General features: G+C 38.2%; 1 protein-coding gene across 2 annotated transcripts in view; it reads left to right on the forward strand.

Annotated features, from left to right (window-relative positions):
* The first annotated feature begins 509 nt into the window (after positions 1–509).
* Positions 510–11,994, forward strand: part of prkcea (protein kinase C, epsilon a) — a 130,229-nt gene continuing 118,744 nt past the window's right edge. For both annotated transcript variants that reach the window (XM_005156293.6, XM_005156295.6), the window contains exon 1: positions 510–1,528. In XM_005156293.6, the coding sequence (XP_005156350.1) occupies positions 1,181–1,528 (348 nt within the window). In that variant the 5' untranslated portion in view covers positions 510–1,180. The remainder of the gene's footprint in view (positions 1,529–11,994) is intronic.

Below are 11,994 nucleotides of genomic sequence, written 5' to 3' on the forward strand. Positions count from 1 at the left end.
AAATAAGTTAGTAAACATGCAACTAAATAAATAAGCATTATACCTAAAATCAGTGTAGAATGCAGAACAGCTGAAACAAGTACAGTGGAGAAAAGAGTAAGTCAGAAAGAAAGTAGGAGGACTAACTTAAGAAAAACTAAAATACTTAAGACCCATTTACCAACTATATCTGTATACTAGTCGCCTGTATCGATGACATTTACAATACACGATGATTACATATTTATATATTTTAAAAGTCCACAGGCATCTTAAAGATTGTAGCGTGTTCTTAAAAACCCGACAAACCAGTCCAACATATTTTTTATTATTCGTCTTTACAATCTAGCCATCACAGGTAGCTCCCTTGGACATGATTTGGGCCAAACATACTGTTTTGATCCAGCCCTCGGTTGCCTCCCTCTGTTCCCCACGCTGCTGCTCCTCTGTCTGAACACACACGCTCCCCCATCCGGCGCAGAGTGGACGCGGCGCGGCTTAAATCATCTGACGTGTTTTGCGCATTTCCTGAACTGGCGCTCGAGCGCAGGGAGGGAGAGACAGAGAGAGAGACGGAGAGGGTGAACAGGGAGGAAGGCTGCAGCGCAAAAGACTACATGAGCGTGTAGCTCAAATGGTTTCGCCTTCTCAAATCAACAAAGAAAAGAAGCGGCTAAATATCTCGGCAAGTGGATGGCAATAGTCTCCGCGCGGATCGGCAGCACACTGGGAGGAGGAATCCCAAACGCCTCTCCCACTCAACGCCTATTGGAAAACCAATAGTACAAGACGAGCTCCGCTGAAGACCATCACATTTGGGCTATCTTCCTCATTGCTATTACCGATATTCAGTCTATCGGACTCTCGTTTCTCTCACTCAGCGCTATTCCAGACGTAGGGAATTGGATTGTTTACGTATGCTTCCCATTACGTGGAAAGACGGACCGTAAACAAAAACAGGAGCCTCTGGTTTTGCATATCGCGTTTTTGCATCCTATTTGATTGTTCTGCTCAAATGAGAGAATCACGTTGATCCGTCTAGTGGTTTGGGGGATTAAATCATCACCGCATCCATCTATACATGCATGTATACTGATGACGTGATGACATCTACGGGTATAGCGACCCCCTGAATCAAAACCTGCTTTTGAAGCCGTCTGTTTTCTCAAAGAAGCCAGCTGCATCTCGACTGAGCGTCATCATGGTGGTTTTTAATGGAGTGTTGAAGATCAAGGTTTGTGAAGCTCTGGATCTGAAACCCACCGCATGGTCTCTCCGGCACGCTGTGGGTCCGAAGACCCAGACCTTCCTCCTGGACACGTATATCGCCCTCAATGTGGATGATTCCCGAGTGGGACAAACTTCTACCAAGCAGAAGACTAACAGTCCGGCTTGGAATGATGAGTTCGTAACAGAGGTTTATGATGGGAAGAAAATCGAACTTTCTGTCTTTCACGATGCACCCATCGGTTATGATGACTTTGTGGCCAACTGCACTATACAGTTTGAAGACCTGCTGCAGAATGGTAGTAGGCACTTTGAAGATTGGGTATGTTTATCTCACAATTTATTGACATATAAAATCGTTCAAATCTCAACACAACACTGGGTGTTACTATTCCCTCACAGCTGAGGTTCTGGAGCACTTCTGAACTGGGATTGAGAACCACTAGACTATATTAACCAGTGTTTCTCAATCCTAAAGTAGCCCAACACTGGACATCATGGGTGTCTACTTTTATTTGTCAAACCTGATTTATTTAACCATTTGATTGCTACTCCAAGCTAACGTGGAGACTTACAAAATAATTTTACAGAATTGAGAATCTCTGATCTATTGTGTAGGCCATCGTTTTCACTGGGGCTGGTTTGTTGCAGCTTCTCCCCAGCAAAGCCCCTTGTTTCCCAGCTCAGTTCTCACGCTCTGGGGGTTTTCCCATTTCTTGACCAAAACATGTTCTGCCACTGTCAAATCCAGATCACATTTGCAGTTTCCATCAAGTGAAGCTGGTTAGCAAATTGCCTTTATGAGACGTAAGCACTACCGTGTCAGAGAAGGAAATAATCAATTCTTAATTATGCAAGCTGTAAAGCGAATGTGACACATTGTTTGCTTGAAGTGTAATGTTTCAACACATCATTTATCTTGGCATCTCTCTGGAATAATTTTGATAGCCATAGGGCAGCAAAACCATGGAGATGTGTTTAACTCTCCCAGTCACCTTGTTTTAGATTTTGTCCAGTTGTATGTAATAGGCCCATTCTGTGAGGCTCAGTTCTCTGGTTTTCATTAGAGTCTAATGGGTCTCTAGAGAATAATTCCTATGATATTTTCTAAGTGAAAATGGGCTACATGGCAATGCATACATTTACACATTCATTTGTGTTTTAAAGGGTTTATAATAGTGCATAAGAACTACAAATACAGTGTCTCAATGTTGAACGTTTTGATGCTGCGGTGTTGTAGGTTTCAGTGTCATGGAAAAACAGTCTGAGATTCACTTAGCAATCTAATCATGCCTGGAATTATAAGTTCGTTTGTTATATAATCTTTACCCAGCTGAGAGGGTGTAGTGGGGAGTGTTTTGTATATTTGGTCGTTAGACACCCAGGGAAAGGTCAGCATATATCGATTATGTCACTGCATTGGTCAATCTTCCCCTCCTGTCACTGGCAACTCATGCTGCAAATGTGTCAAGCGAGAGAGTGAGAAGGAAATCAATTTAATCTTTGCATTCCCCCATCACGACTGACAATCTGCCTAATCAAAAAACATCCTGAGTTCACCAGGCATTTATCCCACCTGTGCATTAAAGGGAAACATTTAGGGAAATTGAAAAAATGTGTTGCATGCTAAACCAGTTTGCTGATCTTTAAAATGCTATTGTTAACATCACAAATGGTGTATGATGCTCTTTTATTTGTTAGTCTGGTTTTGGCCAGTGAAAGGGTAATACTGCTTACTCTATGCCAGTCATACAAAAATGGCAGCAAAAGGGCAGTTTCGGCCATATGTTAATCATGGCAAACGCATCTGACATAATTGGAGCTGAATGTTTTGTCAGGCTTCATACCCACAGACATGCTTGAAAACATTGATTCAGACATAGAATCTCTGGTATGTCCAATTTTCTAGAGAGGCACAGAACTACAATCTTCAACTGCCATGTCTCATTTAGTTTGCTTTCCAGAGTTTGCTTTAAAGACATGATCGCTGTGGACAGAGGGTGAAGGTGGCTGGTGATCTAGGTTGTATGCCATTCAAAGTTGGATAAGGACTGGGCGATATTGCAAAAAAATTTCATATAGCTTCATATAATTAGGTATTGGTAATTATTGAATATTTTTAACAATACAATTAGGAATAATAGGATTTTTTTCCATATGTAACCACTTTATTTTTATTTATTCACTTTGCTAAGACAACTAGTCAAAAACAATATTTAAACAAAAAATCTTATGTCTTTATAATGAAATAAACATAAGTGTTAAAGAGAATCTTAATCTTGATAAATAAAGTGTTACAAAGTTTGCGCAATGGTAAAGGTAAACCTCAAACTCCGTAAACGACAGTAATTATGATAATCAAATCTGAGCTTTCAAGTAAAGGCACCACTGCATATTGGAACTTTATAATTTGACTACATTACCCCTATGCTAAAAAATCTTAGATGGGGTGCTAGTGGCTGGGATGCAAAAGAAAAGAAACCAAAAAGCCACTCTAGCAACATTCTTTCATCCATTTTTTTTACAATCTCCTCACTGCTGCTACACGGCTCTCATTTTCATGTGTTGTTATTCTGATCTGAAGTGACAACCACGTGGTTTCCTTCACCATTTTCATTGCGCTCAAGCTCCCCTGGCGTCTCTCGTAACTAGGTGACCATCAACCATTTTCTCAGGATGACAAACAGTGTAATTACAGATATCGATTTTATCAAGTTATATAAGTTGAATTGATCATTTAAAAGTACAGATCAGAATTTTAATTGGACTGTTGATTTCATAAAACCTTTTTATTTTTAGAAAGATTTTATTATTAATAATATTATTTATTTAATTAATTTATTTAGGAGTAAAGGCTACCGTTAAATGGATGGAAAATCTAAATAAAGAATGCCATGAATTTATGTTTACAGAGTAAAACAGCATTTTGTCAATGACAATAAAAATGGCTCTGGAAAAATGGCAGCAGCATTATGTTGTTTTTAACACATTGGTCTAATAGTAAAATCTGTTGACTGTCAAATATGCTGCTTTGTATGCCAATGGGCACAGTTTAAAAAAAAAACCGGGAGAAACTAGGGCTGGGCAATATGGGCAAAAAATCATATCCTGGTATTTTCAGGAGGAATGATGGTATACAATATATATATCAGGTATTTTCACGTAAATGTTTAATAAAGTTTTAATAAAGGCTTTAACTCTCAAGTAAACATTTTTTGAGCAAAGTTTAATTCAAACACGGGTTTCCCTCCCTGTTTACAAATAAACAGCTACACAATATCTTTAATAAATAAAATACAGTACAGTTTTTTTCTCCTGCTTAAAACTATAAGTTGCACAACATTTCAAATTATAAAAAAGTCTTTGATAAATAAATGTTTTTTGTTTCCCTGCTTAACACTATACACAGCACTACTGTGCTGTTGTGTAAATAACAAAGTTAACAGAACCATAGAAAACAGCTCAATTGTCAAGGCAAAAAAGGAACACACTTAAAATAGTAACACAACAAAAAGTTTTGAAGGACAGAAAAGAACCACAATAAATGTAAATATGAAACACAGTATTTCATGTCACAATTACAGTGTTTTTGTAAGTAACCCTGTATACCACAGTTGTGTGATTTATAAACACAACAAACAAATCAGCTGTATGTTTTTTTAGTTACTGTTTAGTTCAGAGTAGTGTAGTGAAATGCCGGTTTACAGACCAGAACACAGCTAAATGTGTTATAACATAAATGTAAAGAAAAGATCGTCATGTAATAAATACTGAACTTATGATCAGTGATTATGAGCTGGTTACACTTTGAAAATGGAGTATAAATTCGTCCCATTTTGGCATTTTTAATTCTTTTGAAAACATTCAGGTGCTGCTCATCAATTTGACAAGGCTTCTATGTTCGTTCTTGCTGTCAATTGCGGAAAAAATGATAAACCTCTGTGACAGCTGCAGGCGCTGTGTGATGCGCGAGCACGTGAGGGAGGCAGATTTATCCGGGAGTCAAATTTTGATACAACACCGGCGCTGCATATTCCTCCATGTCGTGTCAGTGATGGACACGGAGTGTTCATGGAGTGAATCGGTTATTTGCGCAAGTGCACGTTTGTGCAAGTAGAGCTTGCGTGCTACCTTGGAGAAGTGTGTTTTGCGCTGAATGCGCACGTGTGGCCTCAAACCATATTGATATGAATAATATTGGATAATCCCGCATCGTGTTGGGGAATTATATCGATATATCCCCAGATCTTGATATATCACCCAGCGCTAGGAGAAACTAAGATACATAAAATAAGATCTTGATAACATTTTAGCTTTTGTTCTTAACAAACATTTATTTTGGTATTGTAAATATTAATGCTCAATAGTTAATTTGCATAGATATAGGGATTTCAGTTTGGATCCCCTCAGATGTTACGCAAACTCATTGATAATATGATATTTGTTTAAGCATTTATTTCTGTTAGAATACATCATAGATGGAGCCTTAGGTTGTAAACCTAAAAGTTTCTAGTGACATCCCAAATGAATGAATAAACTTAGTGTGCCTGAGACTAAAAAGGAAACCAAACAAGGCTAATTTTTGGGAGGACATTTGTTTCTTGGCTCGTCATTTGAGCACCAGAGGCTGGAGCCAGACGTCTCCTGAGAAACCCACACTGTTCATATCCAATGAGCTTCATCTGTACATTCACTCCCACTGTTACCCATACAGGTGGAGCTTTGGAACAAGGGAAGCATGCTTACTAATTTAGATGACTCCTCTGACTCAACAAACACAAACAAACTTGTAGAGAAATAGTAGCCACAGTGTTACAAAACTGTTCAGAGGAAAAAAGCAACCAACCAGGACCTCAGACTCTAAAGAAGACGCTGTTGTGTCATATTTGTTGCTTTACCACTTCTCTGTTGGGTTTGTGGCTTGTAATTGTTCCACATCCACACGCTGTGGTCTTCTTGTATACGACGCAGCAAGGATTTTTAGAAATTACGCCACTTTTGGGTGCACACATTTTTTTTCTCAACCCTTAGCCGATAGGGAGTTCGGTTTGAGTGACTTGTTAGCTGTCTGTGTAGCATTTAACGGAAGAGGTAATTGGATCTTGGTCTTTGTAGATGCTTCTCAGACTCTACTGAGACACAGCCTCCCGTCTTTGTTGTGTGAGGCAGGAACGGACTGAATAATTTACAAGCCTTCCATCAGCCCCTTTATGGAATGTCTGACCCTGCAAAGATCATCCACGACACCCTTAGCTCAAGTTAGCAACAATCCCATTATCACCAGCGAAAGTGGCCCTTATCTAAAGGTTGGGTTGAGTAACGTTTTGTTTCCTTGCGATAGTGGTGCTAAATTGATACTTTTAACATGGAATTAGTGCAGAAACGGTGCCTTAACCAATACTATTCACAAGAAAAGTTGGAAAACACCAGAGAAAATATTTTTTTTTCATTTAAATACACAATATGTACAATAATTTTCATGTTGTCATGTGTTGCCATGCTAATATGAGAACAATATTATAGAGAATAAAGCAACACCAAACACTGTTGTAATATGTTGTGCATTTTTCAGACTGCACAGAGCAACATTATAAAAGAACCTTAAAATGTATTTAGTATGATAAAGTGAAAAAACACATCGTGATCTTCTCCACATGATCACAACCAGAAGAACTTGTCGACTGTGGCATAATAAAAGCTCTGCTTCTGTTTGCATGTTCTTCTCTCATCAACAATTGCTTCAGTGCTCTTGTTAGCTTTGATGGCAGTCAGCCTTACTCTGCTTCATACTACCATGATAATACGTTTTGAATACTTAGCTCATCCATGACCATCTTTCTTTGCTGTAAATACTGTATGTCTCTTTTTACAAATATATTTAAATTTGAAATATATTAAGTTAAAAAGTATACACAAATACAAAGCATTAATTAAACGGAACTAGTATAACTATGACCATATTTTCCTGCACTGGCAAAATGTTAAAAATAAACCTCTTCTTGTTTTTGTACTTGTTTAAAGTAATGTAGTAGCTCATATTCATTATGTCTTCACACATGTGCTTGACAACTCATCACGTCTATGATTACTGCTGTCTTTAACAGTGTCATTACATTTATTCATTTATTTTCTTACTGTGAAACAAGCAATTGCCCCGCTATCTTTATTTCTGGACAAATTAGTGCAAACATGATTCAACATTCAAATGATTCAACATGTGTGACGGTTAGAAAAGTTGGCCTGCACACATATAGCAAGCAGGTTTATATTATAAGTTACAGTTGTAATACTTGGGGTTCATTGATTTAAAGGAACACTCCACTATTTTTGGAAGTTTGCTCATTTTACAAGTCCCTTAGAGTAAAACAGTTGAGTTTTACCATTTTCAATCCAATCAGCCGATCGCCGATCTCAGCAACACCTTCAGCTCATTTACTCCTCTTCTGTAGTGCGCTCGTTTTTGCGATTGTTTTAGAACTTGTAATTTAGTGGCCCATGGGAGAAATGACTAGGAATAATAAACCGCAGAAAATGTTCAAACTACATGCTCTACAAACTAGTGTTTGCATAATTATACTGACAAAGCAGAGTAATACAATAAGGAAATGTCAGCTCTTTTTAACCTCTAAAAATGAATGGAGGTGAATGAGACTGAAAGTCTCAAGCTAAAAAGATTCAAATGGCTGTGCCCGCTCATACGCGAAGAATAAGGTGATTAGTGCTTAGAAATGTTGACGTAGAGAGTTAGTACACACTGTAACTACAGTAGAGTTAAGCTTTACAAAGGAAAATAATCAAACTTTTTTCAAACTGTTTGTCTAAAGGTCTAATCAGATTCTAAGATCTATGATAAGCTAAGCTAAAGGCGTTGCTGAGATCGGCAATCCGCTGAATGGATTGAAAAAATGGTAAAACTCAACCAGATGCTAGAAAGATGCTACTGGTCTAATCTGATTCAATGAATTATGATAAGCTAACATAAATGTAGTCCTGCCAGACGTGGAGATTGGCTGAATACAATAAAAACTGTTCGATTAAAAAAAAACTGTACAATTGTTAAAACTCAACTGTTTAACTCTAGGATAATTGTAAAGTGGGCTCATTTTCAAATAAGTGTATTGTTTCAATAAAAATGTAGCCTATTTACTTCTTTGTAAAAAGAAATATAGTAAAATATTTCCAATCTTCTATTCTGTTCTAATCTCTGAATTTATTCAACAATTTAGGCATTTAAGTGACCCTGAAATCTGCTTTCTGACATAGTTCAAATACATATCTGTTATAAAGGTATATGGCACCTAGTTTGGTACCTAACCCTTTCTATAGGGATATCTACTTGCAGCCCAAGACCGGTTACTAACTGAAGCTAAGCAGGGCTGAGCCAGGTCAATACCTGGATGGGAGGCCACATAGGAAAACTAGGTTGCTGTTGAAAGTAATGTTAGTAAGACCAGCAGGAGGTACTCAACCTGCGGTCTTTGTGAGTCCTAATGCCCCAGTATAGTGAAGGGGAAACTGAACTGTCAGTGACTGTCGTCTTTCAGATTAGACGTTAAACCAAGGTCCTGACTCTCTGTTGGTCATTAAAAATCCCATGGCACTTCTCGTAAAGGCCAAATTCCTCCCCATTAACCCTTATGATCATGGCCTCCCAATCATCCCCATACACTAAATTGGCTCTATCAATGTCTCTCCACTCAAACAATAGCTGATGTGTGGTGAGCGCACTGGCGCCATTGTCCTGTGGCTGCCGTCACATCATCCAAGTGGATGCTGCACACTGGTGGTGGTTTGTAGAGACCCCTCTCATGATTGTGAAGCGCTTTGGGTGTATGGCCATACACAGTAAATGCACTATATTAAAACTATACATTACATTACATGTTCAGTTACCAAGTTTTTACAGGGGTGTCATCTATAAATAGAAGGTCGCCCATGGCAAGCAGAACTTCTGCTGATGTAGCCATTCGTTTACTCTTGTCTTTTTTGGGTTTATTCGTTCTCCTTCCTTGCATTGTCCCCCTGCTGTTGTCACTCTGCTTCCTTCACCTTCTTTTCACAAGTTTCCTTCCCCTCCGTTTTGTTGTCCCGACTATCCTTGTTAATTTCACAAATATTTTATGGCCCTGACATTATATCCAGTCCATTACAAACCAGCTCCAAATTCTTAAAACACATTTCACCGGGAGTGTTGCTTTAGCTGCATATAATGAGCTTTAAAGGCCTACAGTTTCCTTAATGTCTTTCCACTGCATTACAGCTTACATTACAGTTATCGATTGCACTCAGTATTTTACAGGTTTATGCCCAGCAGTTCTCTTTCGGTCGTCTCCTCTGAATCGTTGGCCCTAGCTATACAGTGCAACCTGTTTACTGGACATTGACATCATCTGCCCTCACTTGCACAAATAGGCCAGGATGAGGCTAAAAACCGACTCCTCCCCCTCCTTGGCACACGGTTGCCACGGAACCCACATCGCCCTTTTGCCAAGCACAAAGCATATCAGACCTGGGTGTTGATTGAGTTCCTTCATCCATCAGGGGTTTCTTGGGAATCTCGTATCTGCACTTCTAATCGAAGGTGGCGACATGTTGACTTGCACAGACAGAAACCTTCTCACATCGCGGTGTTTGTTCACAGTGTTTTTCATCAGTTCTCAGATCTGGGGATTTGGGGGGAAGGGAAGGGTGAATTATGTGTAAGCAGGATCAGTCCATCCAGCAGCACTAATTAATTTCATGAAATGATTTGATGAAAGACTATTGAAATATCTTTATATGTTTGTCGAGCTGTTCTGCTTTTATATTGAATTGTGTCTGTCTTCGTTCGTTCTCCTGTGTGGTTTGGTTTGTGTGTGTTTTTAAAGGTTTGTCTGTGTAACTGCCAGTTGTCTAGCTTTCACATGCTGCGTTGAGCTCTTGCCCGGGGCATATTGAGCATACTTGCAGTGAAAGGGAACAATACAGGTGACATATGAGATACTCTGGCAAATATGCCTGATCTGCACCGCTATCTACATGACCCAGTTACTCACACACACTTATACACTCACCTCAACAGCAAAATACACCATGTATGGAAGTACCTTCTCTTTGTAGCTTGTGCCAAAAGTTGTAATTATTACCCATGATTTGATTTATTAAAAAAAAGATTTTCAATGGTTTTTTTATCCTTTACTATTTTATTTTTCGATCATAAACTTTCAGTGCAAGCATATAATGTAGACTAAATTATGCAGTTATGCACAGCATTTGTAAAGAGTACGGATTGACATTGGCTACCTACATGACACTTCGTGTTTAATATGCATGTTTGTTATTGGTGTTTTTTTTTTTTTGTCAAAGTGTCACCAGAGAATGCTAAAATATAGGGATGCATGGATACCGATACCAGTATCGGGTATTGAGTCAATACTTGGTTAAAATACTCATACTCGTATCGTACATGAAATGCTGATACCACGCAGCGAGACCACTCAACAGCATTTCACTACTTGGATGTGATTTGTTGTCCTACCTGGCTTTAATGTATTAATTAATGTATTATACTGTATATTAACAGCTTAGTCCTTATAAACAATCCGTTTAAAATACATTATTAACAAATTGATACTGAAGAGTAAACCAAATATGTAATATGATCCTGTGAGAGTAAGCCTATTTGTAGCAGTATGTCAAGATAAAATTGCTTAAAACATCTTAATATTTTAGAGAAAGTAATCAAAGTTTGCATAACCAACTATTGATTGTATCCACCCGTGACCCATCCATATAATTCAACTTTTTAATTACCTGACCCATGGAATAATGGCAGGACTCTCGAATAGATCTGTGCATTACAGGGTTTTATGTGCCCCCAATATGCATTATCATTGGAGGGTGACTCCATAAGTTAACATACGATGCACACACTTGATTATGTAATGTGAAGTTGTGGACGTATGTCAGCGCAAGGATAACTTATCCTTTAAAAGACCTTGTCTAATTTGTGATCGATAAGGTTTATCATTTTACAGGGTTATCAACAATGTGTGTATTTTTGTCTTGGAATAGCCTTCTGGTAAAGACTTTTGTGTTCATCTTTGCTACATTCAAAAAATAAAACTTCCTTTAAATTAATTGCCCTTTCATTAAAACCAAATCTAGGAAGTATCAGAATCGGTACTCTGTATCTGCGAGATCGTAAAAAAGTGGTATCGGTTCATCCCTACTAAAATATGATCTGTGCATATTAAAAAATACAACATCACTAAAATATACACAAAATGGATGAAGATTACCATTCACCATTGATAATAATGTGTTTTGAGACCCTAATCTCCCTTTTTTTTCTTAGAGAGAAAACCGTTGGGTCCGTAATGCTCAAAATATAGAAATGTGTTGTAGATACTCGTTTTCAAAGAAACTTAGCCTTCTTTTGGTGTTAGTTTCTAGTCCTAGTCGAATAATAAGAGATCACTATTTGGAAATGACCATACTGTGAGCCTCAGACATCATTGTTTCCTCATTCTCATGTAAATTATGCTAGTATAAACCCCGGTGGACAAAAAGCCAATCAGAACATGAAACGGACTGTTTCGTGACTATTGGCATGGAGCTATTTTAGGTCAACTACGTCATTCAGACCTGACGAGCAACTGAACCATCAGGAGATAACCAGCCAAAACACAGACTGATATGTTGCACTCACGATGATTAAAATGCAAACCCCAGGCTGTGTTTTGAGATTACAACAATGATAATGTCCTCCCTGTGTTTTAAGTGTATCAAAAATAATAGTAAAACTAA

The sequence above is a fragment of the Danio rerio genome, chromosome 12 (assembly GCF_049306965.1).
Source record: "Danio rerio strain Tuebingen ecotype United States chromosome 12, GRCz12tu, whole genome shotgun sequence".
NCBI classification, from domain to species: Eukaryota; Metazoa; Chordata; class Actinopteri; order Cypriniformes; family Danionidae; genus Danio; species Danio rerio.